We start from the raw sequence: 24,413 nt of genomic DNA, 5'->3' as shown, positions 1-24,413 counted from the left end.
GACAGAAGTAACTGTGTACACTCTGAGAATAAGCTTGGCAAGGAAGGACCTTACCAACTTACCAATCCATCAGTGGTCAGGTAACCAGGGTAATGACAGGTTAGCTTGGTTTCTTGTCTGGGCCACCAGCCTTCCTGTAGTGGTAGCCACAGACTGGCCCCAAGGCCTAGTGGCCATCTGAGGACCATGTTTCTAGAATTGGCCAAATCTGTCCCCATGGCTTGTGGTGTAGGATGAATCCCTAAAAATTATAATAATAGTTACATTTTTTGAGCATGCTAGGTGTTCCTCTGGCTTACATCCATTTTGTAACCCTTAGAAGAACCTCTCAAGATGAATAGTATTATGTGTATTTACCAACAGGGAAACTGAGGCTGAATAGTTAGGTAACTTGCCCAAGACCACACGAGCTGTAACTAAAGGAGGCAGGATTTGAATTTAGCTATGTCCAGCTCCAAAGCATAGGTTTTTGGGTTCCATAATATCCCATATAGTGGCTGTAGTGTTGTTCTGTGAGGGGACATCACCCCACTAGCTCATTTACAATCTTATGATTCAATGGCTTTCCTTTTAGTGCAGTCAGCTCCAGATATTCCAAAATTCACACTTAGGCTTTAAATTGTTCAGCTTTTCTTTGTAACTGTCATTGGAGAAAGGTAATATTTCTGAACAAGGCATGTTTAAATATGCTGTGTAGTTTCGGAACCTTATTCAGAGTCTGGACACTTGTCTGTACGTCTTCCTAATAAGTATTTGCCAGTCGGATGTTAGGGGGCCCCAGGCTCAGCAGCTGGCTCCGGGAGAGGCGGGGGAGCACACGGGTACTTAGGAGGAGGGCCTGGGACCACTCTCTAAAGTGAGGCACAGAAAGAAAATCTTATTTAACACGACTTTTGGAATATAGAAACGTTTGTTTTAAAATTGTCCATCCACAGGCCAAAATGCTTTCTATTTTATTTTACTTAGTGATGTTTGAAGAAGTTTTTTTAAAAGTCTGCATCTTTTGAAAACTTGCTGTAGATATCGATGAGTGTTTAGAACAGCCCTCGGTGTGTGGGAGCCACGCGATCTGCAATAACCACCCGGGAACCTTCCGCTGTGAGTGTGTGGAGGGCCATCGGTTTTCAGAGGAGGGAACCTGTGTGGGTAAGTTCTCTGGGTGACTTTTCAAAGCGTTTATTCACAGGGTGCATGTCAGTGCCTGTATAAAAGGCATTGCCCAGGTGATTGTCCTGGCTTCAATGGAAGGTGCCGGCTTCTGTGTGGGGCAGGGCACTTTACAAAGATGAATCAGATTTTCTTCCTTCCCTCCAACTACCTGGAAAGTCACATGGACAAGGAGTAAGGAATGTCGTCGTCTACACTAGTAAGACCATCACCTCGCCTATTACGAGCTTTTGCATTACATCTCCTTATAAAACTTTTTAATTCTTTTTGTTATTCTTTTAATAGCTATTAAAACAATTAGACTTGTTTCTCTTTATAGCTGGTGGCCTTGGGGTTCATGTGGAGGAACCACCTTATATGCGCTTGTCTCATTACCTGCTTTAGAGTAAAATTTTGTTGATTTACATGTAAATTTCCATTTTGGTCCATTCTGTTTATGGATTTCAATTTTAGAAGCCACGAGTAGCAGCATAACTTCCTGGCCTTACTGGAGTTAAGTGAGTTGAGGCTATTAATTAGGCTAATTATGCTTTAGGATGATGATGCTTTTGGTGGTGATGATGTCGGGCCAACCACAAAGAGCCAGATGGTTTAAATTTTTCCACTTTTTCCTAGTGCTGCACTTTGACCTGTTAGTTGCAAGAGTTTTAAGTGCAAAGATTCTTGTGGATTTCCAGGTCTAGAGGGCAGCGTGCTGAATGGGCCATCTGAACTCCACATTTCTTCCCAATTTCAATCAGATTCCTGTTTTACGGCATAGTGAACCGTCTCCTTGCCCCTTCCTTGCTGTTTACTAAACCCTAGCATGCTTTCTGTTTGCTCCATCTATCTGTTTGCTCAGATGAGGCCGCCGAGGTCCCAGGGTGAGGTGATGCCTTGAGGGCGGGAGGGAACAAGCAGTTCTCATATTTTGAGTATGACCCAAACATCTGTGAATTTAGCGAAGCCAGTCCCCTTTGCACAGAGTCGAGATTTCAGCTCTGCTAAAGTTACTCCTACCTTTTTTTTTTTAGTAGAGAATAACAATTTCTGTGTTCTTTACTTTTTGAGATGAAGGAGATTCAAAGGTTTATTTTTCAGGGCAGCACCATTTACATTACATTTCAGCTCAAATTTGGGTAATGGATCCTTTACCCTTTGGGTGGTGAAGTGTGCAGTCCTGGGTCAGATGTGTGTGAGGCATGATGTCCTGGGCTTCTGTATCCAACCATTCCTGATGTCCACACTCACTGGAGGGGCAGAGTGGGGTGCAAGACAACTGGTGTGCAAATGTCTACTCCTAGGCATTTGATTTTGAGGAAGACACTTAACCTCTCTGGCCTCAGTTCCTCGCCTGTAAATGGGGTGATTAGACTGGATCATGGGTTTACTGTGTCCCATGGAGATCCCTCAGGAACTGCCAATGAGGACATTAGGGAGACGTGGGCAGACTCTTGTCCTCTGTCCCGACCTCCCACCTTTCGTTTTCTACATATCCAACTCTGCTTTGTGGACTTCCATATTTGGCATTTTCTGTAAGCCTGTGACTTTCTCTTTTCCACTGGGTGAAACTTTTACAGCTAATCGGAATGTGCGAAGTGTGTTTACACCAAGGAAAGTCGGCCTCGGCTTGCCCGTAAATCACCTTTATGTGAAGACGTAGACACTCTCTCTGAGTGGACACGGCCCTATGATACGTGGCCTGGTGGACGGAGCGTGGGGAAATTTGAGATCCCACTGAGTCCTCACATGGGCATCCTTGTGCAGCGCACACACCGTGCACCTGCCCATCTGTCAGGGCAGGAACAGGGCTGGGCCTAGGCTTTAGTCGTGCCTCCCCCAGTGTTCCCATTCCCCCTCCCTTGCCTGTCACAATGTTAGGAGAAATCATTGTAAAGCATTCATTTTTGTGATCTTATTCTCAGAACTTAAAGTAATTAGAGGCTGTATGAAACCACTCGACTCTTTATTCCCTGCCCGCTTCTCTCCCTATGATGCGTGACTTCACTCCCTTGGTTTGTCCTTCCCTCTTGACATCTCCTTCCTTCTCCCTTGTTGCCTCATTTCCTGGCCCAGTCAGCCTACAGGTGTCTCTCAGGGACCACCGTCAGGTGGGTGGCAGCATCTCAGAGCTGGCCACCCTCCTCTGCTCATTCTGGCTCAGGGCACCATCCTTTTTCAAGGTTCTCTTCAGAAGGGAAGGAGCTAGAACAGTGCAACCCCAACTTACAATTTAATTGTAATTGTAATTGATTTTTTTTTCCTGAGGAAGATTGGTCCTGAGCTAACATCTGTGCTGATCTTCCTCTATTTTGTATGTGGGTCACCACCACAGCATGGCCACTGACTCCCGGTCTGTGCCCGGGAGCCAAACCTGGGCCACTGAAATGGAGTGCACTAAATTTAACCAATAGGCCACAGTACTGCCCCCATTAATTTTTACTTCGTATTTTGAGCCCAGTTTTCTCTCCTTTCCAAAACTTGCCCCTCCATTCCTGGGCCACTGAAGTGGAGCGTGTAAACTTAAGCACTCAGCCACAGGGCCAGCCCCATGCTTTTTCTTATATAAGACCATTTTCCATGCCAAAATGATTTTCTTCTTAAAGAAGCTTTAAAAGTCACCTTTGCAACTCCAAACAGTTGAGTTTTACCTTGGAACCCCGGAGAAACTGAACCAGCCATTGGAAATCACCTCCTAGACTTCAGCCCTTGGCTTCCATCTTGAAGCAGAAGATGGGGTATTATTGACTAGCTCTGTCACTCCCCCGCTTCATAAGCCCTCACTCCATGAATTCTATCATCAGGACCCTTTAGAAAATAATAGTCCCATTTACTGGGCCTGCCTGTGCTTGGCATGCTGGAAGTAATTCTTACTCTCCAGAGAGGCTCCAAGAAGTTATATGATTTACCCAAAGCCACGTGGGGGACACGTATACCTGGTAGAAACCCAGGGCTTCCTACCCCAAAGGCCCACAGCCTTTCTACCAAGCCTGTCTCATTGACCTGGAAAGGTTTATTTCTCCTTCTTTGGTGGGAAGTGGGTGACTTTGACTTTGCCATTTGTAGTGGCTGTTCCACCTTCCCAGTGGGCCAAGGTTAAAGACACCGCAGAGGTCTCAGATCCTTAGCTCCAAACACTCCACCAACAGAGTTGCCGTAGGAAGCACGTCCACTTTCAGATGGTCCACATCCACATCCAGATGAAGGGAAAGTTGGGTTATGGGGACCTGGTGTGGAGAGTGACTGAGACAGAGCCCTGGGGTGAAACTGAGGTGGAAAGCCAGGCTGGATGACCGCCCGGGTGTGAGTCTGTGGAGACTATGCAGAGGCAGAATCTGGGTGGGAGAAAACGGGAGGGGAGCCTGGGGTACAGCCCAGTGGGGAGCAGGGGTGAAGCCTGAAGAGATGCCTGGAGGTTGGGGTCCGGGGACAGTCGCCCCAGTGGACTACACTGCTGGTGTGGCGGAAGTTTGGAAGGGCACCGGGACCATTCAGGGGACTCCCTTCCAAACACTGTGTCACTCTCTTGTTTGAAGCTGTCGTGGACGAACGCCCCATCAACTACTGCGCGAGTGGCCTCCACGACTGTGACATACCCCAGCGGGCCCAGTGTATCTACACGGGCGGCTCCTCCTACACCTGTTCCTGTTTGCCAGGCTTCTCTGGGGATGGCCGAGCCTGCCAAGGTGCGAAGTTGCTCTGGGTGTGTTCTCTGTGTAGCCTGAAAAAATTCCCCAGGTGGTACTTATCATGTGCGTGTTACCCACTCACCGCCGAATTTAAGAGAATTATTCTCTCAACTCTACGGGGTAAAGGGGCTGCATTTTGTATCTCTCTAGTAGTTTGAACTTTGGGTTTCCTTTGGGGGGCTGTTCTCATTGGGGAAGACACTTGGCCTCCCCCTACTATTTGATTCCGTGTGACTTGCTTATACAAGCAACAATTAAACACCAGCTGTCTGCTGGGAACCAAGGAGACTATTTGTCTTTTTGTGTCTATTTTCACAAAAAGACAAATGATCCTTGCATATATGAAGGTTGAAGTCCAGGCTTTTATTTAACAAGATATGTGTATCTAGTCATTCACCTGGCCTGCTCTAACCTGCTGCAAGAGAAGTGAAGTCCTCTTAGTGAATAAGTGATTGCAGAGTCAGAGAATAAATGAGCCCACAGAATTCTTCCAGGCCTGCGATCAGCCCATCACTGGCTGCCAGGAGGATCTTAACAATGATTTTAGGTAAGATAACTGTGAACACAGTACCACAGTCCCTTGGTTTGCAAAATTACTTCACATTATACCATAGATTGTTTCTGAAAAGTCCAAGCTTTTCTAAGATAGATTATAATTTCTGATACTTTGTCTTCATTGCTGAACATGTGAATTTTCTCTTGTCGCTGAGGTTTTTCTGACAAGCTGTTAATAATCTGTCTCCAAACTCTCAGACATTTTTAAAGCTCTCATTTATGCTGAGAAGGGTCATTTTATGATGCAAAAGAATCCTGTTTTCCTTTTGCAAGCTTGATTTTTTATGAGAACATTATTATCAAAGTGAAACACATTTGTAAATGCACGAGGTAGAAATTAAGGAGTGAGTTAATATTTTGATAATTAAGGTTTAGTGAGTTCTAAATCACTGTTCCCAGATCAGAAACACTGTCCCACAGCATTGAGCAAGTGGCTTAAATTATTGCGTAAACTATGAACTCCAGAGGAAATCTCATTGTCCCTGGGCTTGGTGGCTGTTTTGCAGACGTGGACGAATGCCAGCCAAGCCGATGTCACCCTGACGCCTTCTGCTACAACACTCCAGGTTCCTTCACGTGCCAGTGCAAACCTGGATATCAGGGAGACGGCTTCCACTGTGTGCCTGGGGGTAAGATGTTGGGGACACTTGGAGTTGGTAGGTCATTGCCATATCTGTGAGTACTGAGGACATGGCCCTCGGAGAGAAGGTGAGGTGGGGGAGTGGGGGGCTCCATGAACAGTCCTAAAGGTTGTTGAGCTGGGAGATGAGAGCTCAGGTGACAGTGTAAAGTCACGCAGGTTGTGCAATGCACAATTCCGGGGGTTGCCACACATGGACCATAGCTGTGCTGGCAGCCTGGAGTCTGGTCATCCTTGTAATGTGAGCAAGCTGTGCAGGGTACGAGCTGGTCTATTTTAGTCAGAGTTCACCAGAGAAACAGAACCAATAGGAGATATATATATATATATAGAGAGAGAGAGAGAGAGAGAGAGAGAAATATGTATAAATACATATATGTATTTATATTTAAAGAGGTTTACTATAAGGAATTGGCTCACATGATTATAGAGCCTGGTCTGTATTAGTCAGGGTTCTCCAGAGAAACAGAACTAATAAGATATGTGTGTGTGTGTATATATATATATATGTATTTATCTACAAAGAGATTTACTGCAAGGAATTGGCTCATGCGATTATAGAGGTTGGCAAGTCCCCAGATCTGCAGTCACAAGCTGGAGACCCAGGAGAGATGATGGTGTCATTTTAGTCTGAATGCCAGCAGGCTTGAGACCTAGGAAGAACCAATGTTTCCATTCAAGTCCAAGGCAGGAAAAAGCCCAGGATCCAGTTCACAGGTTTTCAAGAAGGAAGAATTCTCTCTTACTCTGGGAAGGGTCACCTTTTGTTCTATTCTGGCCTTCCACTGATTGGATGAGGCCCACCCACATTAGGGAGGGCAATCTGCTTTACTCACTTTATGGAGCTGAAGTTTAATCCCATCCCACACACCTTCACAGAAATACCCAGAGTAATGTTTGACCAAATATCTTGGCACCCTGTGGCCTAGTCAAGTTGATGCATAAAATTAACCATCACAGCTTCCTAAAAGTCATGGGGAATGGAGCTAGGGTGAGGGTGGCAGGTGAAAGACCACTGGCTGGGGACAGATGCAGGCTGAGGACACCACAGAAGTGTCCATATTACCTATTATACTTGGACTGTGCAGCTGCTAGAGCTGCCTGCTGACCTGACACTTGAGTGGCATCTCATTAGATCGTAAGGATAATGCCAGCCCCAGGTCAGTACCCGGAATGAGCCCAGGAACTTAGGAGTCTCTCAACAAATGCTGGTGAGTGCATAAGTATAATTGGCTGCCACTTGTATAGAACCTACTATGCGCTAGGTGCTTGACCTGCACTATTTCATTGAAGGTTCGTCATCGTCTTTTCAGAGTGAGTGCTGTCACTTACAATCTCTATTTACATGGAGGATGCTGTAACTTAACAAGATAAAGGCACAATCGGGCTCCCACGGGTAGGAAGTACTAGAACTAAGACTCAAAGCCAGGTCTGTTGGATGGACTCCAATCTGGATTCAGTCGTCTAAACCACATGGTATCTGTCATGAGATTAAGAATATATTTGACACCTCAGACTGGAGTTAGCCAGTCATATTTGTTTTTAATTACTGCTGTTGTTGTTGGCCAGATATATTTATGCCACTATAAATGTTTCAAGAAGAGAGAAGTGAAAATTTCTGTTTCATCACTTTTTTAAGCAGTGTTTCTATCTGTCTCCTTCACTAGCCTGTGAGTGCCTTGAGGACAGGCTGCATGTGTATCTCATTTTTTTGTCCCCAGTATCTAGTGGAGTATGTGGCCCATGGTGGGACTCACAACTATTTATAGTTGTTGAAGAAATACAGTTTCGACTCCTACCAGCAGTAGATAGAAGTGTTTATTTACCCACACTCAGCAGGACTGAGTGTGACCAACTGTAGGCTAGTTGCCCATCTAAAAGGAGAAAAATATCAAATTAAAGTTTACATTTTGATATATAACACTATATGTTGCTGGTCTAAATTGTTTTCTTCTGCTTAGCACAGGGGTCAGCAAACTACAACTCACAGGTCAAATCTGGCCCACTGTCTATTTTTGTAAATAAAGTTTTATTGGAACATAACCATGCTTGTTAATTTACATATAGTCCATGGCTGCTTTCCTTCTGCTAAGTTAGAGTTCAGTCGTTGTGGCAGAGACCATAAGGCCCGCAAAGCCTAAAATATTTAGTACCTGGCCCTTGACTGAAAATTTTGCCAACCTCCAGCCTAGATCAACTCAGGCAGGGCCAACTTTTTGTTCCTGAAATTATGGGTCAAAACTGTAGCACTGTCCATAGATTCTGAGAGGCAGGTTACATAGAGAAAAGTTCATGATAATTTGAGTCAAGACATTCCAGCAGCTATTAAAAATGACTAACATTCATTATTTCCTTAGGCTTGCTTCACAACTCCAGTTCAAAAAGAAACAGATGTTTCATTATTTTGGTTTTTTTTAACCTGACTCCTTGCCCTCTCTTTAAGGCTGTTGACTAAACAGAAACAAATCCAGACCTGTAGGCTGGGGTAAGAAGATGAGACAAGGATAAAACCAATAAGAGCTATTTGCTAGGATTGTTTATATGTTTAATTCTATTCCCTAACAAAATTCAACGTCTAGTGATATACTCAAGAGAGAATGTGCACGAGAAATATATAAGAATGTTCATTAAGTATTGTTTGTAACAGAAAAAAATCTAAATGGCTATCAACAGGAGGAATGCACAAATGAATTTTGGTACAATTCGTACAATGAAATAATATACAGCAGTTAGAATGGGGGAACCAGAGTTCATGGATAAATCTCAAACACGTGTTGAGCAAAAAAAAAAAGGCATGAAAAGATATCTATGCTATGATCCCATTTATATAAAATATAACCCTGCGTGAAAATAAAGCTACATATGCGTGTACATACGCAAGAAAACTATACAGTGCATGCATGGGAATGAGAAACAAAAACTGCAGGGTAAAGGTTACCTCTGTGGTGGGAGGGAGGGCACACAAAGGCTGCATTTGTATTTCTAATGTTTTCTTTTTTCAGCCAGAATATGAACACAGAGGTTTTCATTATACTTTTCTAAATTTTGTATGACTAAAATAGTTTATGAAATATTAACAGAAAACGTGTAGTGTCATCTGGACTCCTCTTGCCAAACGTAATGAAGGGCAGGAATCAAGCAGTCGGCACTTATTTGGTCCCTGCTCTAATCAGAGGGGACAAGTTTAAAAAATAAAACTGAGCTGTGCTGAGGGTGAGTCAGTTAAGGTCATAGAAAAAAATAATCAAAAAAAATATCGAAGTATGTACAATATATGGAGTAGGAGTGAGTATTGTTTCATGAATAATACTTGTATACATGCTTGTGTACACATACAATATATGTGCATGGATGAGTGTGTGTGCGTAAGTGTGCGCATCTGTACTGAATTGCTGCGTGAAACGGATTTCTGTGGTTCACAGTGAGAAAATTTGAAAGCCACCAAATTAGTTATCTATTGTTATGTAACTAATTATCCCCAAAGTTAGCAGCTTAAAACAATACACTTATTATCTCACAGTTTCTGTGGGTCAGGAACTCAGGAGCAGCTTAGCCGGGTGGTCTTGGTTCAGAGACCATGAGGTAGTTGTCAAGACATTAGCCAAGGCTACAGTCTTCCCTGAGGTTCATCTGGGGTTGAAGAATCCACATGGTTGTTGGCAGGCCTCAGTTCCCCACAGCATGGGTCTCTCCCCAGGGCTGCCTAAGTGTCTTCAAGATCTGGCAGCTGGCTCCCTCCAGAGCAAGTGGTGAGAGAGAGAGAGCCCCCACGATGGAAGGTGGCACAGTCTTTTTTAACCTAATCTTGGAAGTGACAATGCTGTCACTTCTGCTGGTACTGTTAGTCACAGGCCAAGCCCTTGAAAAGGAAGTATGTACGTGTGAGACTCCCAGGAGGTGGGAGATTGGGAGCCATCTTGGAGGCCAGCCACCGCAGCCGCTGACCTTGCCTGGACCATGTCTGGGGGAATATAACTGACTAGATTTTTGGAACATAAGAGAGCTTATTAGAGGATCAAAGAGGCGTATAAAAAGTCCTGGGCTGGAGATGTAAACCCTGGTCCTTAAGGGCAAATACCAAGCCTACGGATGTTTGATCATTTCCCATTACGCTTGGCGCCAGTCACACCAGCATCCTGCATCTAGATGCACACCGCACATCTCTAGAGAGAAAGTTAATTAAAGAGTTCAGAAAGTAGGGCTGCAAGGAGAGATGAAAACGTTTGGGAAATACAACCCAAAGGAAAGAAAACTGAGGAACAGTTTAATGTCCGCTTGTTGTTATTGTGTCTGTGTTGCAGCTTGCACCTTGATTCAAACAAACCCAATGTTAGAAAACTTGAATTTCCCAGTTGGAGCTGGAAGGGGCTCTAGAAATTCTGTAATTCATCTCCTTTGTTTTATAAATAAGGAACATGAGCCCTGAATAATTTCTTGGTTTACAAAAACGTTCCTTGAACTCTTTATATAAAAGAATTTTCTATAGCAATTTTCCCCCAAATTGAGTAAGACTCCTTTCAAAAGAAAAAGATTCTTAAAGCCTCCAGTGTTGGTTTAGATTATTTTTACTATAGATAAATCTAGGTACCAACTTCTTCTATAGCTAGAAAATTAAAACACATTTGCAAATTAAATACAAATAAAATTATAAATCATAAATTTCCTATTAACATCAATTTAACGTGCCAGAATGTTGTTTGTCTGAGATGAAATTGACATTCCTATGGTTGCCCCCCACCCCCACCCTGCCATGGTCACCCTTTCTGTCTCTACCGGATAATTCCAATCGACCTGCAGAGAAGCTGTGACATTTCTCATCTGAAAGACCGAAGTGAAGACTTCCCTGGAGCCTACACCCTCTCTCGCTGCTGTCCCATTTCCCTCCTCTCTCTTACAGTTTAATTCTTCATAAGGGCTGTCTGGAGTGATGCTTCCACTTCCTCTTCTCCCATTCTCTCTTTCTTTCCTACGTTTTTATTATAAAATAAAACAGACACAGAAAGTCATGTAGAACAAAGGTATAGCTCAAGGAGTCAGTCTAAGATGAACCCCCTTGTAACTACCACCCAGATGGAAAGTAGAACTTTGCCAGCCGCCTCAGAAGCCCCTCCACTGCCCTGTCCCTGTCATAGCCTCCTCCCTCTCCCCAAAAGCAGCCCCCAACTTGACCCTTACAGTAGTCAATTCCTTGCATTTCTTCATAGTTTTATCGCGTGTGCATTCCTAGACACTGTAGATTCAGTGTTGTTCATTTTTCTGTCTGTAGTTCCCTCTTCCATCCCTTGCTTTTCCTTGTAGTTTGACTATAAAGAACCCAAGACTGAGCTGTAGCGTTTCCCACGGTCTGGATTTTGCTGACTGTGCACTCATGGTGCAACTCAACATGCTCCTCTGTCCTCTGTATTGTCAACAAACCGGTTGCTGGGTCCAGAGGCTTGATCAGACTCAGGTTCATCCTTTTGGCAAGACAATAGGTGGTGGTATTACCTTATATCAGGGACACATTAAAGTCTGCTTGTCTCATTCTTGGTGGTGTTAGGAGCCATTAGTGATTATGGCTTAGATCTGTTAACTTCTAGGGAGTGGAAATGGTGAGATTCTAGCTCTATTATTTCTTTCTCACTTATTAGTTGGAATTGATGCTCATTGCTTGGGTCCTTTAATTTCTAGTGGGAAGCAAAATGGTGCTAGTCTATTCTATTATCGTATTTTTTTTCATTTCTTGGTCGGAATACTTACAAAGAAATGCTTCCCCTTATCTACTCTTTGGATTCCCAGCGGTACATTTCATAAAGGAAAGGCAGGATAAATGCTTGGATCTTTCCCTTATTTACTAGTTGACAAGATAACAGATTAATTCCTTACCAGCCACTGAAGATGACTAATTAATTTTTAATTTTTAATATCATTATGAACTAGTGGACGTCAATTGGTTGTAGTTATTTTTCTTATTGTAGCTGAGAGTCCCATCTTTGGCCCGTGGGAACCTCTTCAAGTTGGCCCCAGGTCCTTTTGACATGATCCTAGTACATAGTCTTTAATAGTTTCCTTGCTCTCTGGTATGACAAGATGTTTTAAGTCCGTGTATATTTCCTGCCTCAGAACTAGAACCAGGCATTTCTCCACGAAGCCTGATTTCTTTTAGTGGGAAATGAATGTTTCAGGACCACAGTCCAAGTCCCTGGGATGCTCACACGGAGCTAGGAATGCCTTCTGAGTTCATAGGAATATTCCCAATTCAAATTCATGACGATTGGAATTTTCCTTAACCTTTTCTAAATTATTTCCATATCTCTTTTCTTCCACACTAAGATACTGGTTCTCAAGGGCACAGTGATGATAAGAATTAGAATAGACCCTAATTCCTTATTTGCTTTATCCCATGTTACACATAACAGTCTGAGAATAATAATACCACCACCGATATAATTTCTGAGAACAATTAAAACATTTTTTGCTTATGCTTTCCACATCTTCCCCCATTTTTCTAGTTGTATGTACATTGCCTGACTTGTAATCGTCACATAGTATCTTCTCTCCCTTTCCGCCCTCATTTATTCTTAGCTCCAGGAGTATCTGTATATTTATCACTTGCTACCAGTCCGTATGTCAGTTTCTCTAGTTATTTGGTTGCCAGAAGCTTGTTCTTTAGCAGATTCCTAAGGAATGGTTCATGGAAACAAATTCCTTGGCTCGTTTTCTTTCCTTCACTGTCTCAAATATTCTTCTGACATAAAGCATGGCTGTCAAAAATGCAAATGATAATCTGAAGATGATTTCCCCTTTTTACCTAGATGCCCAAAAGATTTTTTCTTTCTCTTCCATAGTTCCCTTCAAAAGCTCAATAGTTTTACCAGAATTGTCTTGGTGTTGGTTGCTCTGGGTCCATAGTCTTAGTTACATGGTGTGCTTTTTCAGTTTATTATTTCAAATCTTTTTTTTTAATTTCAGGACAATTATCTTGAATTATAGTTTTGGTATTTGTCCTCTTTCCTTGCTTTGGTTTATTTCTTCAGGGGCTCCCATTTTACGTTTCGAATCTTCTTTGCCCGTCTCCAGTGTTTGTCCCTTTCTCTCAAATCCACTTGTCTTCTTTCTTTTTGGCTTTAAACATTTCGCCATCCCCACCTTCTGTTTCCCCTAAACCGTAATCTGTTCTGTTTATTCACTTGTGTGTTCCTTCCAGTTTAGTCTTCATTTCTGAAATGACTTTTTTCTTTGATTTCTACTGCTTTCCTGAATTCTGTTGTCTCATTTCTGAGTTTTTTGAACTCTGATTCATTTTGTTATTTTATGTTGTATCATTTGTTATTGTCTTTTTGCTTATTTTGAAATGGAAGATTCCAGTGTGATCTGTTCTGTTAGTGCGTCTTTCGGGCAAGCCTGCACTGTCTGCAGGGCTGTTGTCCACTCCAGTTAGCCCTTCTATAGCAACTTGGTATTGGGGTCCACCTCCGTACTTTCCTGTCACTTGTTTTGATGTGTGTTTTAGTTTTCCTGAACTTTCAGAAGGAGGCCTGGTACAGATAGCTTTTCTGACTACACAGAGCTTCCTCTTCCATTCTTTTGGTGAAGTGTATAAAAATATCTCAGCTTACTTTTGAGATTTCCTGGCCTGCTCCCCTCCCCTACTTTATCTGGGCCTTCCCTTTCCTTGTCTCTATCGTCTCCATCCTGCTTCATTTTAATTCTGTTCCCAGCACTTTCTCCCCAGCGTGGGGTCCAGCCAGCCATGTCAGTTTTGAGAATTCCTGGGGGCTGGATCTTCCACCCCCTTAGGCTTTGCATCCATCCCAGTGTGCATCCCCCCAGTTTCAGCTGCTGTTTGCAAATTGGCCCACTGTGCTTTCTAGCGAGTGCCTGTCAGCTCTTTGGGGTTCTCCTGTTCCCAGGACTGCTGCGTGCCCTGTGCTTCCCTCGCCTTTCCCCACAGACACGGATTCCAGGTGCGCCTTGTGGCCCTGGCAGTGTGTCCTCATCTGCTTGTCTTGGGGCTTCTTCATAGGACTAACTCGTCACCTCATTTCATTGTAACTGTTATCCATGGATTTCGGGGTTTGCTATCTTGTTTCTCTCTCTGTAATTAGATTCTAAACTGGGCTGTTTCCTTCTTCCCAGAGTCCCCCATTCCCTCTCAAACTATTCAGCCCTTGCCCTACACCCCCAGCCCGGACCTGCTCCTGTCAAAGCGCACAGTGACCCTCACTCTGAGAACTCAGGCATCGCCTTTCTTGTATCGCCGGGTACAGTTGGTCTCGCCTTCCCGCCTGAAACACTGTCATCATTTGATGTCCAGGACACCACACCTCTTGCTTTTCTACATCACTGGCTGGTCCATGTCACAGGTGGTACGATTGGCCTCATTCAATGGATGAGAGCTTAGGGAGACTACCTAACTTGCCCAGGGCACCGGGATGACTAGTAGCATAGCTGGAATCAATCGCTACTTGTGTCTTAAGCACCTACTCTGTGCCCGCCACTGTGCTCGGCACATGAACAATAACGCCTGCGCTCTGGAGGAGTTTACACTGTAACTGGGCAGGAAAAGGGACCCTTTGAAAGTACTAGTGAAGCCGTAAGTGGTAACTAGCAGCTGGAGATCCGGGTGGGTAGAGAAGTTAGGGGAAGTGTGAGGAGACAGGCTGGGAAGGGAGTGGTGGAAATAACGAGGAGGAGATGTGGTCAGGCAGTTAAGGTGAGGTTGGGGAGTGGGGGATCCCGAAAACCAGGCCCCCCAGAGGCTTGAGAACCCCCATAGTCTTGAGGCCATGGTCCCCTCTGACCTCCATCTCCCCCCTTGTAGCTCTCTCGTGGCCTCATTTCAAAATCAGCAGAGCCGTTGCGGAGCCTTGTGGCTCCTCATCCCTCCTTTTTCTCAGTCTTCTCACCTAAACTCCAGGGAGCATTGTGCCAACCACCCTCACCAAGACCCTGAATTTCTTGGCTCCTTTTCCTTCCTCCGCTCACAGCCTGAACACATCCAGCCTGCGGTCGGTCAGCTCGACACCCAGGCTGCTGGGCTCAGCCATGCGCTGTGCATACTGGGGACACCGTAGATTTATCACACTGGGTGTCGCGCAGCCCTTGACTGAGACGGACTAGGCGCTCCTCCTCTCAGCTCCCCAGCAGCCTCTTCAGACCCACTGCCAGCCACTACTCACACTGCATCAGCCTGATGAGTCCTGTGAACTCCCAGGGCCCTCTCACTTAGCTCTGATCCCTACTGCTGGCAGGGCCCCTGGCTCACGGCAGGTGTCAGTAAATGCTTATAACCCAAACCCATAAATGATTCAAGGCTCCATGGGGTTCCTGATCAAAGAAATATAATAAATACAGTGATTTTAGAAGCCTATACTAGTAGGATACTGAGAGAGGACAGACACAGAGAGATGCTCTAGGTGACAGGGACAAGTGAAACTCAAAGAGGCAGTTTCACACCATGAGATGACACAGACTGGAGATGCATTTTCTCTTCCTGCTGTTTTATGACCTTTCTGCTTTCCCCTCCCATTTTGCCCTTTTTAATTGCTAGTTCATTTCCCCGTCTCTGGGCATTCTCCTTCCTTTCCAGTCCTGTAAGGACTGGGGTAAAAATGCTGGGAAGGGACTTGAAGAGAGTTCATAAGTAGAGAGATCTTTATCCTCCTCCTCGTCATCATTATCATTATTATTAGTGGTGGTGGTGTTCTTATAAACGCCTAGGAACACAAGGATAGAGACCACATCAGAATGACATTGTCTCCTTTACTTGTAGATTCTCATTCTTGGAAATATGGCATTCTCAGACCAACAAGTGTCCATTTGGCAGCTAATGAGGCCAGGCTATGAGCCAGAAAGTGTCAAACCCAGCAGAGACCAGGCATCGTCCACCACACCCGTCTTAGCTCGTCCTGAGATGTGTGTGTGTGGAAGTGCCACTTGGGGCAGCCAGCCCCTACTAGGGGTGGACTGTGCAGGAAGAGGTTGAATAAATGGCGCGTCCCCAAACTCATTCCTCCATCCCACTGAGTATATCAGAGGTTACGATCGTTGTTTATTTAAATTAACACAGAGAGAGATTAATCAGACAAGGGATAGAATGGAAATCAAGAGATAAAAAATGTGTGTTTTTCTCTCACTTCTCCCTCTGTTTCATTTTTCTTTCATTCTCTTTGTCCTCAACCTCGAGAAAAGTCACTCCAGACATCCTGCTGTTCCCCAGATAAGAATCAGGTCTTGAATGCTTCCTTCCCAGAGCAGATCAAACTAGAATGAGTAAAAAAATTTTGCTTGAGTTATCATTTTATCAACCAGAAGCAAGGCCAGGAAATATGTCTTTATTACCCCATCCTCACCCCACCCACAGTGGAAAATGCCCTGTGGGGGCCTGGGGCCCTCTGCAGGGGCTCCCACTGGAACTGCTCCCACTGCCTGCTGGCCAGGCTAAGAAGCCATCCCAGAAATCCAATGATAACACAGCTTTCCATAAACACACTTGAAATTCCATTTTCTGAGTCACAATTGAGGTTTCCTCTCATTTTTGTAAGTTCAAGACATAGCACTTAAAAGTTCCACTGTAGGGGCCAGCCCAGTGGCATAGTGGTTAAGTTTGCATGCTATGCTTCAGTGGCCCAGGGTTCGCTGGTTTGGGTCCTGGGTGCGGACATATGCACCACTCATCAGGCCATGCTGTGGCAGCATCCCACATAGAAGAACTAGAATGACCTACAACTAGGATATACAGCTATGTACTGGGGCTTTGGAGAGAAAAAAAAGAAAAGAAAAAAAGAGGAAGATTGGCAACAGATGTTAGCTCAGGGCCAATCTTCCTCACCAAAGAATAGAAAAGAAAAGAAAGGCTCTCTTTGACAAAAACCAAAAGCTTCACTGTAAATTCTAGATCACTTGAGATTTTATATATTGGCCAAATACTGTGTCAACACAAAACCCTTCCAGCCACGTAAAACAGAGCCACCCCTCTTCCCTTAAAAGTTTGGTTTAGTTGTCAGTACACAGAATACCAGGCCTGTTTTCTAGTTGGAAAGGCAGCACTGTATACAGACATTGATGGAAGGAAAATGAGTCTGTGGGCCACACATAATTTCGGTGCATGTGTTATGCTACTGTGTGTATGTCACCGTTGATGTAACAGGTCCGGTGTGTGTGAGCCATCCTGGGCACTGGGCCTGTGGGTGCAGAGGAGCAGGGGCCACGCTAGGAATCCAGAGACCCAGGTTCTAGCTTGAGCTGAGCCACGTTCAAGTGCTGTGGCCTGAGGGAGCCCCTTCACCAATCTGAGCTTCTGTTCTCTCGTTTGATGTAAAAAGCAGAGTTGCCTGTTGCATAGGATTATAGTGAGAATTAAATGAAACGTCTGAATGGAGACAGCTTATGTAGAAACTCTGAAATCCTGTACAAATGTCAGACATTAAGGAAGTAAACAAGTTCTACATCCAAGAGTGAACACAGCCCAACATTTTTATTCTGCACCAGATGGCTTATTTGTATCTTTGTTTGGCTCTTTCTAAATCAAATGTTTTGTTTTTTTAATATTAGCCTCAGGGACAAAAGAAAAAGCACACACTTTTCCCTTGCCAGGTTTGACAGACCCTTTCCTGGCCTGCTAACTGCTTCTGATCAGGGAGCAGCCACATCTAGCAGCTAATGCGAGAACCAGCAGCGCATGCGCTGACTGTCACGGCGAATGCCGTGTGCACATGCGGCCACGGATGAACCCTGAGTGCAGAACTGAAATCTCCCTCTGTGTGCACTGTCTCGTCACATTCCACTCTCTCCTCAAAATAGCGCTGAGATTAGCTGCTGCTGCCTGCACTGTTCCACAGCTCAGGGGTGCAGCTTCATCAGCATTGTTGACGTGCCCGAGATAACACCAGAGGTGGTGGAACTGAGGATCAAAAACACTTTCAGACACAAAATTCTGTGAAATATATATTATCCATTCTATCATTACAATATATATTATTGTGAACACATTAATATATTAATTGACATATATTAATATATTAATTAGCAAATTTATGTAAAATTTTCCTAGAGCGGGGACTGACAACTACAGCCGCCACAGGCCAGCTCTGGCCCACGGCCTGTTTCTGTAAGTAAAGCTTATTGGAACACTCACTCACTGATGCATCGAACTTGGTTGCTTTCGTGCCACAACTGCAGAGTTGATTAGTTGTGACAGAGATCGTGTGGCCCACAAAACCAAAAATATTTACTCTTTGCGCCTTAACAAAAAGTCGGTGGAGCCCCACCCTAGATCCACCTAAACAAAGTCTTCCAGCGAAGGTCAAAAGAAGCGCTTGGCGCTCCTCTGCTCTCCGAGCTCTAAGGAGGGGCTCTCTTCTATGTGTCTCCTGTATCCTGGGCTCCTTTGTCAACCCCCTGACTGGATTGTAACTGTGCTTACTCGTTCCCTTCCCTCCAGACTGGGAGCGTTTTGAGGGCAGGCCCCGTGCATTATTCCCTTGTGTATCCCCATTCCCACCCAGTAGTTGCTTCCTAAGTCGAGGTTAAGGAGATGCAGTCACTCCTTGCCCTTCAGAGCCTTGACTCTCCTCAGGGAGACAGGCAAGGAAGAGCCCCTTAGAATCTGAGCATCCGTGTGACAAGAGTGATGGGGCGGCCGAGCCCAGAGTGCCCTGGGAGCTCAGGGAGGCACACCAGGCCCGGCCTTGGAGGGCCCAGAAGGACTTCCTGAGCGGAGGAAATGCCTGAGCTCATTCTTGAAGGATTAACTGGAGAGGAGGAGGGGGTCACATAATGAGCAGCAAGTGGAAAGGCCAGGAAGAGAGCGCCAGCCAACGTGATTCAGTTTGGCTGGCGTGGAGCTTTCCGCAGCCAGTGTGGTTCCCGCCGGGGTCTGGGCATCGCTTGTGTGGGAGATGAATGCAGAGGTGACAGCCACACTGGCCTGGCTGGATGCCGTGCTGGCTGGACTCCAGCTAGTGTGGAACTGGCTACAACTTTGCATTTTTGGGAGCTGTTTATCCCAGGCCGACACAGCAGTATTTCCCTGCTTTTTGAGTTGCACCGTTAAGAGGCCACTTTTCATGCCAAACACTAGCACGTAATTAAAGGGGAACACACAAATGTTGGTAAATGTGCCCTGTGGGCTTTGGTCCCCCAAATCATTCACTTTGACTCGATGTGGATAATCAAGAAGCTGGAGATGATAAAAAGGACAAATTTAAGAAAAACTTAAAATTTCTTAAAACAAATTTCCAAACTGTCCGTCAACTGATGAATGGATAAACAAAATGTGATGCAGCCATACGATAGAGTATTATTCAGCCATAGAAAGGAATGAAGTGCTGACACATGCTACAATGTGGATGAACCTTGAAAACATTCTGAGTGAAAGCAGCCACAGGCAAAAGGTCACACATTGTATCATTACGATGATACGAAATAACCAGAAAAGGTAGATCCGTAGGGATAGAATGCGGCTTGGTGGTTGCCAGGACTGGGAGGAGGGGACGTGGGGGCAAGTACTTAAAGGGTCCGGGCTTTCCCTTTGCGGGGAGGAACGTGTGTTGGAACTGGATAGAGGCAGTGGTCCCACAGCAGTGTGACTGTACCAAATGCCACTGAATTATTCACTTTAAAATGGTTAATTTTATGTTGTCAGTTTGGTCTCAATTTTTAAAAACTGAAAAAAAATTGCCTAGGAGAAAGAAGAAAATGGTGTAATATAATCTTCTTGACCATCAAATCCATTAAATAGTAACGATGTTTTAAATTTTAAAAAATTAATAAAACAAAACCCCTGTTGGGGTTCTGAGTCAGGTGTGGGGACTTCTGCAGCCACAGCCAGCGAACACTGGGGGATGACACAGCTGATGGTCTCTCCTTTTGCTTGTCTCTCCTGTAGAAGCGGAGAAAACCCGATGCCAGCATGAGCGAGAACACATCCTGGGAGCGGCTGGGGCAGCGGACCCACAGCGGCCCCGGCCACCAGGGCTGTTTGTCCCCGAGTGTGACGAGCACGGGCACTACACGCCCACCCAGTGCCACGGCAGCACTGGCTACTGCTGGTGCGTGGATCGTGACGGCCGTGAGGTGGAGGGCACCAGGACCAGGCCCGGGATGAAGCCCCCCTGTAAGTGAGAGGGCAGCGCCATGCTTGGGCTCCTGCCTGAGAAAGGCCTCAGGGACCAGAATCCCAGGACCATGCTCACCAGCAGGGCTGGGGGCCCAACCAAGGACACAGTAGTGCTTTGTGCCTGCATCCTGAGCTGCTGCACTGGTTCAAAGCCCCTTCTCTGTTCCTTTCTCCCCCTGCCTCTCTCTTCTCTGTCTCCCTCATCATTCACCCCACTCCTCTCATCTCTCTCCCCCCTCACCTTCTTTCTCCTCTTACCCTCTTCTCTTCCTTTTCTGTGCAGACCTGTTCTGTGCAAATGACCAGTGCGACCTGCTGCACCAATCCTGCAGTTAGTAGCAGAGAGGTGTGTGTGCTCTGGGTCCCCAGGGTAAACTCTCTGCAGTGGGCCACCTGGCCTTCGAACGTCTGTATGCTGGGACATTGCAGGGATGGTGGAGACCAACGGAAACCCTTCCCCAGGTCTCGTTTACTCAGGCGGTGGAGCCTGTCCTCATCCTTGCATACTTACTTCCATCACAGCCATGCCCTCGGACTTTTAGGTTTTAGGTCCATTTAGAATGCAAGGAGCAAACAGCCACCAAGGTTTCTGCGAGCTGGTCTGTGACAGCCATGGTAGTGGGGAGGGGCCATGCTGGGCATCCTGTCTGAGGCCCAGCCGGGCTGTGTGGCTCTGGACAGAGACTTTCCTCAGTCTCAGCTTCCTCAGCCTCAATAAGACATGAGCAAAGTAATCTCTAGGATGGTTCTCAGCTCTAAAATCCTGCTTCTGTCATAAATGTTGAAAATGGTAATTGTCACAAGTTACCAAAATCTAATGCAATGAGTCCTTGAATCTCCATTCTCAATTTAGCCCATAGTCGTAGACTGATCCCTACCAGATATTTTCCCAAAGCTGCTAAGTGAGTAAGAAGTGGTCACTCACACACTTCGTTAATTCATAAATTGGTTATTCTGGGACCCAGGTTTGCTGACACCCATTCTGCGCTCCTTACCCTGCAGTACAGGCTGCCTCCTGGGACATTCTCCGGCCAGGTGAGCCAGGGAGCCGTGCCAGGCATCACGGCCAGCAGTTAGGAGGCCAGGCTGAATCGGAGGGAGAATGAGCCTGAGCATCATTTTGTTCTTGAAAGCCCGGAAGGGGCCTGTTCCTGCTTGTCGGGGTCTGAGGCTTGCCCACCCCCTGGGACAGGGCATGTGGGGCAAGTCTGCTCTGACTGTCTCCTCTGGTGCTGAAAAGTTCAGCACCTTTCCACAGGCACGTGAGCCACTTCAGGGTTGCCGCAGTTGGTGTTTTGGTTCACTGCTGTCTCCACGTCCAAGCAGGGCAGAAATAGCTAGGTTATTTCTATTTCTATTAAGGGGGAGGCTAACCCTTTATTTTCACTTGACCTTTAATGTTAAACTCATGCCCTGCATTATCTTCTTCACACATTCCCTTTATTGACTGAGGCCTTTCTGCTCCTCGTGCTTTCAGATATAAAATGGGCATCATGTGCCTGTGAGGTTTGTGGTGCCATGAAGGTGACGAGACCTGGTGTGTGGGTGCATGTGCATGTGTGTGTGTGCCTGCAGCCACATGCATGCATTTGTGCCTTCCTGCTTCACGCAGGCCTTGCTCACCGATGTCTCCTGCCCCCTAGGTCTGAGTACAGTGGCTCCCCCGATTGACCACGGACCCTCAGTTCCCACCTCTGTGATCCCCCTGCCACCCGGGACCCACTTACTCTTTGCCCAGACCGGGAAGATAGAGCACCTGCCCCTGGAGGGAAGCACCATGAAGAAGACAGAAGCCAAGGCATTGCTTCATGCCCCGGTGAGTGGTGGCTTACTGCGCTTGGTGACAACTTCTGCTTCGAAGACCTGGAGAAACAAGCAGAGCATAGTCAGACCAGGGACCGGGGCCTGACCCCTGGAACCAGGGGCCTCTTCGTTCTGTGTGACCCCAGGGTCCATCTCTAGATGGGGCCCCTGGATTCCTGAGCTGCCTGTGCGGCTCGAGGAGGACGGGAGCAGAATCAGTAAGGCCTTTCAGAGTCCACTTTGGTAGCCGACTCCTTGGGTGGGGGTGTCATGTGCGTTTGGTATCTCGTCTGCGAGCATCTGCTGGCTTTGATCTTGCCGTTCCTGCTAAATTAGTGTAGTGACTCATCTTTCGGCAGCTGCTCCACTCGAGCCTCGTATCTGCCCAGAGGCAGTTAACAAGCTTTGGCTTAGAGCTTTTCAAAGCTTCAGAGATGCATTCTGGGAGCTGGGGAATTTTTGTCCATTAGATAGAGGTTGGACGCTTCTGAAAAGCCGTTCTGTTTTATCTGCAATCCTGACCTTCTGCCAAGAAACCAAACCTGAGACCTGGGGGCTCCCCGCTGTGGGATTCGGTCAGGATTGCCGCAGTGGGGGGTCGTCAGGGTCCCCTAAGGAGTGACAAAGGAGCAGAGAGCCAGGCCCATGAGCTCTTGTGGAGGAGTGTCTAGCAGAAATCCTTATCATTCATCAGTGCTGGTAGCAAAGCCTGCTTAAAAATTGGGGGTAAAAATGCTGCTTGTGCCTTCTTCTCTGCCACAAACCCAGCATCCAGTTCTTCTTCCCTTCCTCCTTTCTCTACTCCACTGTCCTTCCTACTTGCCGTATTTTTCTCTTCCTCCACTGATTTCCACATCACAGACACACAGACCGCCACACCTCCTTCTTATTTGTGACCAGAGAGGAAACAGGAAGAAAAGAATCTTCAAAATAAAATTGCTTTTCAAAAGCTTCTTGCAAAGCAACCATGATTGGATTCATGTTCTTTCCCTGCACACAACCCTCCAATGTGCTCCCCCTTCACTCAGAATAAAATCTAGTTCCTTCCGTGACCTCCAGCTACCTCTCCCATCTCGTTCCCTACCACCATCCTCTGCCCTCCCCGGCTTCAGCCCTCTGGCTGTCTGGCTGGTCCTCAACATGCCATGCATGTTTCCACCTCAGGGCCTTTGCACATGCTATCCCCCCTTCCTGGCTATCTCTTACTCCCAGACACTTGCACATTTCACTGCCTCACTTCATTAACATTTCTGCTGGTACATCTGCCTCAGAGAGGCCAGTCCCGGCCCCGCTGTCCAGATGGCAACCTCTACTGCTCTCTGCCTCCTCATCCTGCTCCTCATCTTTCATCACAGCACTCAACACTCCTTGATACACTGTATGTCAATGTATATGTCCTGTATCTGATTATATCTTCCCTCCGAGAATATGAGCACACCACAAGACCAGAAACTGCCCATCTATTTCATGGAGGTGTTTGTTTCACAGTGCTGTTCCTAGACCCAAAACGGTGCTTGGCACTCAAAAACTATTTGCTGAACAAATGCATAAGTGATCTTTGTGTTCTCCTGTTGCCTCATGGAAACATAAAGCCCTCAGAGAGCAATCCTCATTCCTCCTTTGTGTCCCCCAGCACGCACGCTCAGGTAGTGGCAATGAATTACATTCCCTGTGAAAGTAATTTTCCCCCGAGACCCAGGGGAAAGGCTAACTGTCAGGAGAGGCAATGGAAAGCGGAAAATTGAGGGCGGATGGGTGGAGGGGAGGGTGCTGAAACAACAGGATAAATATTCACTGTGTCCTTTTTATTTCTTTACTCATTTTTACCATTTTAACTATTTTTAAGTGTACAATTCGGTGGCATTAAGTACATTCACCATGTTGTGGAACCATCATCACCATCCATCTCTAGAACTTTTTTCATCACCCCAAACTGAAACTCTACCCCTTAAGTAATAACTCCCTCCCTCCAGCCCTTAGCAACCTCCATTCTACTTTCTATCTCCATGAATTTAATATGGTACCTCATATAAGCAGAATCATACAGTATTTGGCCTTTGTAACTGAATTACTTCACTTAGCATAATGTCCTCAAGGTTCATCCATGTTGTAGCATGTGTCAGAATTTCCTTCCTTTTTAAGGCTGAATAATATTCCATTGTATGGATAGACCACATTTCCCTTATCCATTCTTCCATTAATGGACACTTGGATTGCTTCCACCTTTTGGCTGTTGTGTGTAACGCTCCTGTGAACATCGGTGTAAAAATATCTGTTTGAGTCCCTGCTTTCACTTCTTTGGGATGGAAACCAGACCTGGAATTGCTGCATCATATGGTAATTCTATTTTTAATTTTTTCAGGAACTGCCATACTGTCTTCCTTAGCAGCTGCACCATTTTAAATTTCTACCATTACAGCACAAACATTCCAATTTCTCTGCCACCTTGTCAACACTTACTATTTTCTGTTTTTTTAAT

At 45.8% G+C, this 24,413-nt stretch overlaps 1 protein-coding gene across 1 annotated transcript in view; it reads left to right on the top strand.

Annotated features, from left to right (window-relative positions):
• The window catches only part of NID1 (nidogen 1), a 77,292-nt gene that overhangs the window by 41,014 nt on the left and 11,865 nt on the right, over positions 1–24,413 (top strand). The window contains exons 10-14 of the mRNA XM_046652181.1: positions 1,021–1,146; positions 4,683–4,832; positions 5,897–6,019; positions 19,901–20,128; positions 21,775–21,947. Of these exons, the coding sequence (XP_046508137.1) occupies positions 1,021–1,146; positions 4,683–4,832; positions 5,897–6,019; positions 19,901–20,128; positions 21,775–21,947 (800 nt within the window). The remainder of the gene's footprint in view (positions 1–1,020; positions 1,147–4,682; positions 4,833–5,896; positions 6,020–19,900; positions 20,129–21,774; positions 21,948–24,413) is intronic.

The sequence above is a fragment of the Equus quagga genome, chromosome 2 (assembly GCF_021613505.1).
Source record: "Equus quagga isolate Etosha38 chromosome 2, UCLA_HA_Equagga_1.0, whole genome shotgun sequence".
NCBI lineage: Eukaryota > Metazoa > Chordata > Mammalia > Perissodactyla > Equidae > Equus > Equus quagga.
The sequence above is the reverse complement of the archived record's forward strand: the minus strand, read 5'-3'. Positions and strand labels throughout refer to the sequence as shown.